This window comes from Passer montanus, unplaced genomic scaffold, assembly GCF_014805655.1.
Source record: "Passer montanus isolate IOZ18808 unplaced genomic scaffold, ASM1480565v1 scaffold6, whole genome shotgun sequence".
NCBI lineage: Eukaryota > Metazoa > Chordata > Aves > Passeriformes > Passeridae > Passer > Passer montanus.
The window spans coordinates 11362676-11375846 of NW_024371037.1; the positions used below are offsets into that span (position 1 = coordinate 11362676).

General features: G+C 36.4%; 1 protein-coding gene across 4 annotated transcripts in view; it reads left to right on the forward strand.

Annotated features, from left to right (window-relative positions):
- The window catches only part of DOCK4 (dedicator of cytokinesis 4), a 223314-nt gene that overhangs the window by 163429 nt on the left and 46714 nt on the right, over positions 1-13171 (forward strand). For all 4 annotated transcript variants that reach the window (XM_039726790.1, XM_039726792.1, XM_039726791.1 and 1 more), the window contains exons 26-27: positions 323-421; positions 6592-6686. In XM_039726790.1, the coding sequence (XP_039582724.1) occupies positions 323-421; positions 6592-6686 (194 nt within the window). The remainder of the gene's footprint in view (positions 1-322; positions 422-6591; positions 6687-13171) is intronic.

Below are 13171 nucleotides of genomic sequence, written 5' to 3' on the forward strand. Positions count from 1 at the left end.
GAGGTTGTAATTTTAGCAATCTAAGTAATTTGTTTAAAAACAGATACAAGGAAAATAAATAACAAATAAAAATTTTACTGGTTTAGCCCTGCTGGAACTAATTAAAATAGATTTTTCTAAGCAAATAAACTCCATTTAGGGAAAAATATTTCCTTAAATGGAAAGGAAGTGCCATCAATGTATTTTCACAAAATGTGGAGTTGAAGCCTAGTTGTAGATTAATTTCCCTTGCATTTGTTAATTATTTTCAAGTGCTTATACTATAAGAGTTTAAGCTCAAGTGAAGAAAACATAATATTTCTCCTCTTGGCTTACCTAACAGGGGGAATTTGTCTCCTGTTTATTGTCACTGTTGCGACAAATGACTGATAGACATTATCAACAGCTTCTTGATAGCTTCAACACAAAGGAAGATCTGAGGGTGAGTAACAGAATTGTGTTTCCACTTGCTTAGGCCTTTTTATTTCTCTTTTTGATTTATCTCCCTTTAAGACATCCCTGTGCTTTGATGGATCACTTCAGTATTTCAATGCAACATGTTTTACAGATTAGCTAACTATTGCACAGATTTTCTTGGGAAATTGAGTCCACTCTCACAGTGGGGCAAGGCTGTTATTGCTTCCACAATGACAGCAGAGAGAATATGGATGCAAGGAATTGTAAATTTGCTTTAAAGCCATGAACTTATACACCAAAACACTTTGGAAGATGGTGTCAGTCTAAGGTTCCACTGCTCCTGTTTGATTCTTACTGTCAGGCAATTGGGGGATTTTGTGTTTGGCTTATTATACTTGCTTATTTTTTTCATTCATTAAATTGTGTATGGCAATAGCAAATATGCAGCTTGAGAAATGCATAATCAACTAACTCTTCATTTTTCTTAGCTGTGCAACATGTCCATTGGCAGGAGGATGTGTCAGACTTATAATGTCTGTCTGCTCATTTCAATCATATAAAACAGTAGCTGTGGAGGTCTTTTTAGGCAACTTCTACCAGTTTTGTTAATTGAGTTATTGGGTTTCTGGAGATAAAACATATTTAATTCCATTATGGAGGAGGGGCAGGATTAAAAAAATTTTCTTCAAGTTAAGATTCCCTGCATAAACATATACACTAAGATTTCCACTCTAGTGGACACTAGAAAGTTATATAGTACCAAATTTGATCCACAGAAAAAAATCTTGAGTAATCATTTATGCACATTATTCAGCCAGTAATCATGTCCTAATGTGATAATATATTTTAGTTGTTACTCCCTAATTGCCATTTGATATACTTAAGTGCTGCCCTGGAAAGGGGAGTCTAGTCATGGTGCAATTTCAGATTTACTTAAATTCCTCATAACTGCTTAGAGCTGAAGAGAGCATATCATTTGTGAGGGCCTTTTCTTTGAGTAAGATGGTCATATAGAGCTTGACAGATAGAAAATGCTGCTAAGAAGTTATCATAAATCAAGACCACTACTTACTTAGGAGTTGTATAGGGTGAATGATATTTATATAAGCATACAGCATCTATTTTCACCTAGCATAGTTGCTATCCTTAGGCAATTTTTAGTAAATATTGTGGAACCTAGGCATTTTTTAGTGGAAATATTTTACCTTTTGTGTGAGTTCTGAACAGATATTCCTAGAGGTTTCAGGCTTTATTTCCATTTGATATATCTGTGAAAAACAGTGTTGAGTTTATTCAGGCTTTTCTTTCTTTTGGAATATGAAAAATCTCTGGAATTAATGCTTGAATGTTGTTTGATTTGACACCTTTGAATTCCCCCCACGTACATACCCTACTATTAGGCAGAGACATATGGAAAGCAGCTGTAGCTGATGCCATCAGCTATCACAACAGAGGTCTTAAGAACTCAAGTCCAGAGTTTATTTCCATTCACATCTCATCGAATCAGGATCAGCTCAACCAGTGATTCAGTGGTAGCAGTCTGATCATCATCAATGCAGCATGCCTTCTCTTCTGAATCTTAAATAATATATTGTTTTTCCCCCTCACTTGGAAATATCAAATATCACTGAGAGCAAGAGGAAAGATGAGAGCTAGTGTGCGAGACCGCCACTGCTGTTAATCATGAGGTGATTGTGAATGACTAGGCTATCAAAACCATCTTGCTACTTCCCTTTTTCCTTTTTGGCTTTGATTGCTAAGTGTGGAATTTTCTTTGCTTTGAGATATTTTAGGAAATGATATCAGTATGGATAAATGAAAATTCAGAAGGTGTTAATATCAGTGACGTTTTTTCCCTGAGATGCTGTAGAAGCTAAAATGGTATCCTCAGTTAATCTAGTGGCTAGTTGGGATTTGAACTTCAGTGATAACTACCATCAGCTTGCTGCATTTCTGATGACCCATTTTATCTCTAGTCAGTAGTATCAAAGTGAGTTGGGTCTTCCTGAAGCCACATTATGAGTTACAGATCTGATAGGAGGTTTCTAAGGGAAACCTTATCTTATTTACAAGGGAGTGTAACCTAGGCTTTTGAATTGCTTTGTGCTCTGCTTTTTGGCTGTAGCTACCTCTGGTTATAATAACCATCTATACTAAATGATTATGCACTTCTACCACATGGCATTTCATCTTTCTTCCAGACTAATACTCAAAGTGACTATGTCAGTACTGCATGAATGTATGTTTGCACAGCATTTGTGATACAGTTAATAAAAATACCCCCACCAAACAACAACTCCAAACAAAAATTGACTTATGAAGGTACCTGCAAAAAAGGAAAGCAGGTTTTGCAGTTCTTTTTTTTTTTTTAGCAGTGTATACCAAACTTACTAAAGGCTGTTTCCAGCTTGTTAAACAAAGAGAAGTAGAATGGAGACTTTGAAGGAATGACATGTATACATATTTATATGACATGCATCTAAGTGATGCCTTAAAAGAGTGGTTGCTTATGCAAATATTCTCTTTATTTTGTAAATATATTTATCTTAAATAATTGACATGGTGACTGTTTTTTGGTTTCTTAAGAGAGGTTTTTTCCACTCAAAGCGGAAGATAGGGAAAACATTTTATATTTGAAAACATGCAAATGAAGTATAAAAGAACTGACAGGGGTTTCATAGCTGAGTGGTAGAACCAGATGCTATACTTCACTCACTTTTTTGAAACCCTGACTTTAACAAGATAGTAATTTTAAATGCTTCCTTTTATCTTTCAATATTATTTTAAAGGTATGCTCTTTTTTCTTTCCACAAAACGCTTTCTACTGCTAGTAAATATATTTTACACTAATTTATATAACAGAGGCGACCTTCTAGGTGAATATTTGTTGCTGTGGAAAAGCTCAAATGTAATTTATGACAAAAGGTAAGAGTGGAAGGCTATGAACAGGAAGAGATCAGTGAATGCAAAAACGGTATATGTTAGCACAATGCAGTTTTGACCACAGCAAAGTGGCTTTGATCCCTATGTTTGGGGTTATATGTTTGGGGTTTTTAATTAAGAGATTAAAAGTAAGCACCTACCAGAAGGCCTAGCTTTTATTCTTTGGCAGTTTGATGTCACATAACATGACAGAATAGAGATTTGATGAAGGAAAAGATAATATTTCATAAGGATGGGTGTAAATCTTATAGTTCTGTCATTCCTGTCTTCCAGCTCTAAGGGCTGAGCAGGGTAAGATGGGTGCCATAGCCTAATACCAAGTGGAGTTTATTCCACTGTTCTGTAACGGCCCCTGGGCACAGGCTTTGTGAGGGCATGGGGGGTGTGAAGATCAGTTCCAGCCACCATCCTTCCCCTGCTCTGCAGGACCATCCTTCACATATGGAACTTGTGAAAGGATGAGTTTTGGGGCAGAGGGGTAGTTCTAAAGCCACTAATTTAGGTGGCTTCTGATGTAAATTAAGAAAGCAGTGAAACAAAGAAGATCTGGGAAAGGAACTGTCCAAGGGATGGATGAGTTGCCCAGGAATTGACAGCTCACTGTGGAACTATCCTCTTTCTTATTGGCATTTGGCGCTCTGGACACTCTACAAAACCTTGATACCAGTAGCCTGATAATCCTACAGTGTGAATCAAAGCAATGGAGTATCATGCAGTTACCTTCAAAGAGGACTGTTGACCCAGATGAAAATGCTTCATGTGTACCCCAAGAGATCCAATGAGCTGGATGTAGCATTCCAGGTGGTATCTCACCAGACTGGAGAAGGGGCAGAATCCCCTCCCTTGACCAGCTGGCCACGCTGCTCTTGATGCAGCCCAGGATACAGTTGTCTTTCTGGGCTGGGAGGGCACTTTGCTCATGTGCAGCCTCTCATGCACCCCAAGTCGTTCTTGGCAGGGCTGCTCTGCGTCTGTTCCTCCCCCAGCCTGTGGTGCTGCAGGTCAGGTTGCCCTGACCCAGCTGCAGCACCTTGCCCTTGGTTCTGTAAAACTCATGACATTCCACCAGCTCTCTTCTTGAGCTTGTCCAGGTCCCTCTGGATGGCATCCCATCCTTCAGGTGCGAAGTTGTTTAAGTGGTGGGAATTAGTACTAGACGTTATAGTTTAGTACTACTAATAAGGTAACATCTAGTATTATCTTACAAATAGGACTAAACCTTATGTACACTAAGTAGAACTATTAAGAGATGGTATTTAGAATATGTAAAAGACAAAATTATTTCCTTTTTGTCTTTTAAGATAGAAGACATATGAGACATTAATGCTATCTGTACTCAACCAACCAAATGTTAGCTCACTTATACTGCCGGCAAAAATGTTTTTTAAATGTTAAAATCTGTTACTAAATCTATGTTTTGCAGCTAATATTGCTACATTGATGACACCATTTTCTATTTTTTTCAATGAAAATTAGAAATAATTAGCCGGGTATTAATGATTCAAAATGAAATGCCAGAGTCTACATTTGCTTTGTTTTAAAGTTTGCTTGGAATAAAAGATGTATTCTGCTTCTAGCCTAGTTACCCAAAGAAATGAAGTACATATGATCTTCCTTTCTGACTGTTAGCTTGTCAGCTTCAAAAGTCATTAAGAATATCTCAAAGGTACTGTGTTTCCACCTCACGCAGCCCTTGGGTTTTAAATCTTCATATGACTGCATGGTTTTATGGTTTCCCAATAACAGCCATTTAGCCTCTTCAGCAGTCCACTGGTGAGATCCCTAATGGCAGAAACATGTATTGTGTCTGGACAGGAGATAAAAAGGGAGTATGAAAGAATCTGGGATGTTATTGTGAGGCGATATGCAGCAATGTTCAAGGTATTGCCATATTGTTGGGATTATGGCACAGAGCTGTGGGATTACTCACAGGGGAGGGAGGTAACCTCTGCAAAATAAAAAGGCACTTAAGTATAAGGTGCAAACCTACAGAAAAATGGCTTGGCATAACTATGTTGTCTTGTAGAGGTAGGTACTTGTTTATCTGTAAAACTGGTCACCTGCATTCAAATAGTACGTTATCTGCAGTGAGTATCATTTATACTCTTTAATACAGATAATTTTTGGCATCTTGCTCAGAAAACAGGTTGTTTCTTTTATGTAATCTTCTCTGGTGGGTGGGTGTGGGGATCTCATCTGCCTTACCCATTGCCTGTATTCATCCCCCTTTACAGTGCTTCTCTAATGAAAGACATCTGTTGTGCAATGCCTGTCATCTACACTTTGATAAATGCACTTGAGAATATATTTTGGTGTTCAAAATTATTTGTATCTTCATCTCATCTGTGTTTCGAGGTAACTCTCTACAGATGATGTGGGCAGAATGAACACCAAACATTTCAAGGTCAGGTACTGCACTGATTCTGTTAGGTGTGTTTATATCACTTGCCTCATGCTCTTCATGTTGTCAACAGCTCGATTTTCGTACTAAAAGAATCCTGGCAGTACTGTACATAATCAAGATGGTCCCTTGTCAGTTTTATTTGTGAAAAGAAAAAACTGAAAAACCATGCTGAGAGGAATACTTTCATTATTTATTAGTGAGTTACATGACATAGGAGATGATAATGCTAAAAGCTTTCAGCCAGTGCTTTCTACATTCAAAGTAGCTCACAGGTGTTGACTGTTTTTTTTGATCCAACAAATGAAGCAGAAAGGGTAAGTGACCTGCACACAGCAGCCAGCTGCACTGCCACTTATGGGGCCTGGGCATCTCTACTGGAATCACTGGTCTTTGTCAAGTCAATGACAAAATTGTACTTACACTCTCTCTGCTGCTTTTAGAATGAATCTTGAAAGTGATGAAAACCTGGCATGATTAAGGAGATATTCTGAACTCTCTGGTGTTTGTAAAGTGCTTTTTTGATTTGCAAATTGTTCTCAACATTGCATTTGTGGAAGTGTATGGGTGGAAACCAAATGCATCTTTGACATTTCTTTTATGCACTGCTGTCAATCAAATGGCACATTATATTATTTTCATCATTTTAAGAAGAAAGGATTAAATCATTATTTGAAAATTCTTGGGAAGTAATAAAAAAAAAGCATTCAGAGGTTCATCTATGGTGAAAATAAGTACAATTCTGCTATTTCTATAATGATTTTTTTTTTCTCTCTGATTAAAATATTTCTAAAGCTCACTGCTCTTTTTAAAGCAGCAAAGACATATGACTACTTCTTTTCCTTCCAAAGGATTTCCTGCTGCAGATTTTCACAGTATTTCGGATACTAATACGACCAGAGATGTTTCCAAAAGACTGGACAGTGATGCGTTTGGTTGCAAACAAGTAAGGCATTTTTAATGTTATTAAAATGTATGGGTAGTATGCACAGATCATAATAAAAATAAAGTTATATGATGTATGTAATAAAAATTAAATGTATTTTTAATAATGCTGGCTGCAGTTTTATTTATTTTAATTTAAGATTTCAAATCTCTGCACTTCTTTTATACAGCAGTTTTTTTATCTAATCTATATACTTCTTTCTGTTCTGAATTTTAGTAAGCACATATAACTGGAAACTCAGAAACACTTTTACAGAATAGAGCTGCAAAGCATCAACAGCTTTGTTTTCCAAGTAACAAATGACAAGTCTCTGAGGAACTTCTTTTCAAATCTGTTTCTTGAAATTCTGAGTTGGTAAAGATCTGTTTGCTCTCAAGAAGAAATTTTCAACTGTAATATTGTTAAAGATGCTTTTGCATGTTTTTTTAATTTAGCGTTTGTCAGAAAAAGCACAAAAATCACAAATCGGGAAATGAGATACAGCAAAAGCCAACAATGACAAGAGACTCTAAGCACTGCTGAGTGAGGTTTTCACGTGAAACCAGCCCGTCAGTCATTCTTTGTCTGCTCACGCCTTATTTTTAAAGAAATGGGTTCCCAGCATTTCTGAGAAGTAATTAGAACAGGTCTGAAACAATATATTAAGTTTTATTTCACCTCTATCACCACCTATCCTTTTTGCAGTCTTAGCTTTAGATCAGATAACCCAGCTGAGCAGTCAGCACAGTTGTACCAACATCAGTGTCAGCAGAGGAGGAACGTTGTGTTGGGCAGACCTAGGAATCCAGAATGAAGGCCTGCCTTAAACCTTCATGATACATATTGCAATGCCTGATAAAAATTCAGTTCTATTCTGCATTGTGCCTGCTAGCTTCAAGGAGAATTTTAATTGTGGTGCTGTACATACTACTAGTAGCAATAGAACTGGTACAATTAAATCTAACAACACTTGGGTTTACGATCTGTGTTTGTTATGTGTGTGTATGGATATTTAAGCAAAATATCTTGCTTTGAACAAGCAAAGTACTTCTTCAAACTAAGCAAAGTACTTCTTCAAACTTTGTCATGACTTGAAACAATTTTTTGTTAATTTTTATTACTTCAGTGCTGCTAATATTTTCAAGTTTAAATTCCAGGAAAAAAAAATTAATTAAAGAATGTATATGATCATTTGTTTCTGTGTATGATATTAAATAAGGTATGACTGGTACCAGCCTGCATTTGGTAATTATGTTTAAGAAATAAACAGTGAAGCACAAGAAAGAAGGAAAAAAAAAAAAAAGGAACTTTTAGACAAAATAAATACTCTAAGAAATTTTTATATATTCCAGTAACAGCTGGTTTGGCAGATGGCTTTGCAACAGCTGACATGTACAGAAGTAAGATTTAGGAACGACCTTGGCATGTATTACATGGCTGGTGTGATACTCAGATGATACCAAGTTCTGCAAAAGGAGCACTTTTCTTCTCCAGTATTTCAGTAACCACCACACATCCCCCTATATTAATGCATGTCATGTTGTTTCTGACCATCTAGGAGGTGAGTCTATGCCCAGTTCTGTCAGGGAAAGAAGATAGGCAGAGGCTTACAATAACTGCTGGTGGGAATTAGCCACGAGGAGCTCATCAGACCAGCTAACTGATCCTGATAACACAATTGCATAAGAACTTCTGCCCACAAAGCATGTGGGCTATAAGCATATCTTTACCAATTCAGCTTTGAATAATTGCTTGGTTAGGAATTTGTTCCTATGGAGAGGAAGTGCTAGTTTGCTATGAAACAGGGGATTGACCAGGTGTACTTGAATGTAGGCTGAAGCCTCATTATTCCTATGTTCTATTCTGTTCCTTTTTGAGGCAGCAGAAAGGGAAATCTGTTCTCTCGTCAGCTGCAGAGAAATAGTTTTTCCAGAGCTGTTTCTGAATGGGAGCTTCTTCCTTTTCCTCGTGTCCCTCACTGCAATGGCAGTGACTGCCTTCCTTCAGCTTCCTCCTCAAGGTGTTCAAAAGCACAGAGTAGTAGCTTTGCAAGAATTGTTCCAGCCCTAAATCTTTAAATGCAAAGGAAAGATCCTAGAAGCAGAATGCAAAATTAGGGCACTGCTTGCCCCACAGAGAGAAGTGAGCTGTTCTTCCTGAGTTTCACTTCATCAGCCAGAGCACTTCCAGGGATCTGAGACTCTTCACAGCTGAAGGCAAAACTACTTGAACTCTCTGCTCCATTCATCTCTAAAAGAAAAAGCTAGAAGGTCTAGCCCATCTTTTTAAGAGCAGAATTAAGTGATCCAGTAACAGTCTGAGTCTTTTCAAACTTCTGCTTCCCAGGAATAAATCAGGTGCTATGTTTCCTGTATCCCATGGCTGCCTTCTGGTCTGTCTGGCCTTTCACTCATGAGACTGTGGCTCACCTGAAGGCAGTGTGTGTGCCATCACATCACCCATCACTGCCATCCCATCAACAGCAGCACTGCTTTTCCCCCTCTCCATAGACTGATATAAGAATTCAGACTGTCTGATATTTACAGGAAGAGAGATTTAGCCTGTCTGAGTCTAGGGAAGAAATAAGTCTTAGCAAGAATGTAATCAAGGAATAAGCTTTTGCTGAGGGAGAAATTACTTTTTTTTTTCTCTTACTTATGTATGCAGAACTAAAATTACCTGAAGTATTTCTGAGTCTTAAAATGCCATAATTCTTACAATATAAAATATTTACATATAAAAATCTTACTGCCCCCTGGCTCCTAGGGATTTTTCTTCTTTCTAGTTGCAATGTTTTCAGTAATTATGTAGCATCTGATACTTGAATGCTGTCTGGGAAATTTAAAAAACCCACCAAAACCAGAAGATACTATGAGCTCAAGAAGTCAAATCTATAACTGTCCAGATACTAAGATGTTTCAAGATAACAGATCTATAGTTCTGAATGTTCTGATGCCTAATGTGTGAAACTATTAATGGCTAGCATTATAAACTGCCAATTGACTTCTAAAATTTGATAAATAAAGTAACATTTGAAAAGGCAAACTTAACACTAAAGCAGAGAAATGGATTTTTTAAATTGTGTTTTGTAATGGAAAGAGAACTTGCAAAAAACATCCTTAGCTTCTAATAGCTGAGCAAAGAGACAGAAATAACTGTTTAAAGCTTTATAACCCTGTAATATCTGAGCTAATCAGCACACGTGCAGGAAAGCAAAATAATTACTTATGGTCGTTTAATATTTCGAACATGAATGTTACTACTGAGTGAAAAATATGGCTTTATGTTTACAATGGAAAATATTATTTCAATTTCTTTCATTCTAGAAGCGGACTTTCTACATCAAGTAGGTAGTATCTAGCTTCTCTTTGTAACTGCAGGGGAGCACCATGTAATATAGGAAGATGTCTGGATCAGTTGCCTAGTGCCAGAGAGAAATATTAAATTTTATAGCAAAATATGCCTGACTTAAATCGAAGCTTCTGAAGACTTTCACAGTTTCAACTGGAAATCCCTGTGTAATGGTCACTGGCTTCAGTTACCTTAAGGTTAGGAGAAGAAAGATTTGTCTAATACTTTATTTTCCTGGCCTATTTTGAGAACAGTTAACAGACTCAGCTGAACTTTTCAGGTATGTTGTGTTATTAACAGTTGAGGAGGGACTTGGGGAGCAAAGGAGCTTCAACTACTTGCTGAGCAAATCTTTGATATTCATAATATACTATGCCTATGTATCATAGGCAAAGATACAAAGAACTAATTTTCTGCTTCTTGATATACAAGAAGCTTTAATTTTCAAGATCTCTGTGTAATTAACTATGTATAGCCTTTTAGCATTCCACTTAATAGTAGAGATGTTAGGTCATCCAGTCCTCAATTTGAATATTATAAGCATACAAATAGAAGTACAAATAGTACTATTAATAGCAAAATAATTTATCTGTAAAGTAAGGTTTACATAATATGTTACTCACCCTGAAATTACAAATGTATCTATTGACAGTTGGGCATAAGTACTTTAAGCAGAGAATCCTTTTGGTTATAAAATTCAGTAATGGCTAAAATACATTATTATTATTACTATTATTACTATTACTATTATTATTAGAAAAGTAACTCAAATGGAATACACAGGGGAGGTATCAAATCAGCATTAGTGTCATCATAATGGCTGCTCTAAAAAATCCTGTTAGCTCCTATGGTGTGGGAGTCTGAGACTCCTACAATGAACAAAAATTCTTGCTTTTATGTAATACATAGTGTTGCTACAAGTTTTTGCTTTTATGTAATGCAAAATGTTGCTAGCAACTGAATGTGGCATTCAGTCCTTCACAAAAAACATATATACACAGGCATGCATATATAAATAAGCTCATAAGCCTATAACAATAGATACATACACATATATGTGATTCAAGGTTTATTTCATTTATTTATGAAATATGAAATAATTTTTTTTTCTGTTTGAATACCTCTCTGCTTGGGATTTTTTCACTCTGAAATAGAAAAGAATGGAATGAGAAGCTCATGTTATACATTTGTCCTATATCAGCATGGAAAAGGAAAACTGTCATTTTCTACCGCTGGCTGCCCAGGCAAAAGCCAAGTTGCCAGAGCATAGCCCAGGCAGTAAACACTTGTTGAACTTCTGGATTTTTTCAAACAGCTTATTGCAGAAAGGTTTGCTCTGAAAATGTGATGGAAAAGCCATTCCATCAACAATGGCCTTACCAGACATTGGGTTAGCATCCTGTGTATAAGTCCAGAATAACTTAGCAGCTAAAAGTAGAGGGTTCTCTCCTGTGAAACAGGCATTCTGAACAAATATGTAGCAGGTGGTAAGAGGAAGAAAAGCAAGTCTTGTCACAAACTGAGTAGTTTACAGTTTGATACTCAGATGGATTTCAAATGAATGTTGTTGTTGTTTGGCAATCACTGGCTGGGAATCAACTTGGAATGTGAATACTGTACCGAATCAGGCAGCTGTCCTCTGGCTGCTGCCTCTGCTTTGTGCATTTCAGCTTTTTTTGTAGATGAGCATCCCCAGCCCTAGCTTGTTTTCTGTTCTACCTGATTTTAGACTGTTGTAGATTCAGAATAACAGATGGCGGGTCAAAAACAATGTCTTCTACCTTGTGTGTTGCATCTGGTGTTTTGAGGTTTTTTTTATCTACAACATACCCTCTCATATTAGAGACCCACATTTTATCAACTAGTCCATATCATATCTTTGGCTTACCAAATAAATGAAACCTGAGCTATGTTCTCTATGGGAAGAAATACTTGCATTGCAATTATTCTGTTATCTCAGGAAAATCCTTCAAAAATATTCTAAAAGTTGCATTTGTCTACTTTATTCACTTCATAAAAATTGAAGCAGGTCTTTCTCTTCAGTTTCACCTTCCATGGAAGGAATGTAGCAAGATAGGAATTGTCTCAGACATAAATAGAACTATGTCATGTAAACTTGGCAGTATGGTTATGGATCTTGTGGAATTTTCTATTGAGTAATGTTTTCAGGGATTTATTACTTTGGACTTAGGTGGAAATTTCATATAGCAAAAATTCTGATAAACTGACTTTTTCTACCAGAATGTCTTCCTGAAATATACAAACTATTTCCATTCTGTGAAGCATATGGACCTTGAATTAAATCATGCACAACAAAAAGAATGACAGGGCTCTGTTCTTACCCATGCCTCGATTATTAACTTTTCTTATACTGCATTTTACTAACATTTCACTTTGTGTTCCATGCTGCAATAGCAAGTGCTGTACCCAGGCTGTAACTCTCCGTTGGTTAAAAAGTGGGATTAATTTACCCATGAGTGCTAAGCATGGAACACTGCTTGGATAGAAAACTTACAGTGTAATCCTTGAGAAAATAATACATGCGAAAATGCACTTCAGCAATGGAATAGGAATAAATAGGAAACTTGAGAGTCAAGACCTGCTCTAGAAACAGACTCAGAACTGGCTGGTGCAGGTGTTCAGGCACATCAAACAGAAGGTAAAATTTGGCAGGGACAGTAATTTTAAAAGTAGAAGGATGGAAGTAAACATTTAAACTACTAATATGTTAAATTATACATAACCAGTTTTTATTTATAAACATGAAAACTATTCAAAGTGCTAGAAGAAAAATACAGTTTATATTCTAGGTGGCTTGGCTAACATTTAATTCTCCAGTGTTCTAAAAATGAAAAATATTGTAACCTTGAAATATATATAGCTGGTATTATTAAGTCTTTTTGTCTTGAATGTATTGCAAAAAATAGTTTAAAAAAAGAAGTCCAAAATATAGAAAGGGAAGCATATTTTAGCGTTGTAACAACATGCTGGTCAAGAATTATGTTCAAAGAAGAACTAAACGTATTAATAATAGACAGATGGTAATTAAATGAAGTGTGTAGATATAACCTTTTTTCTCAGAAGATCTTTAAACACTTGATTGTTGTAAAATACATAACAGCAAAAAGATCAGTCTGTGTTTATCTTTTTTTCCT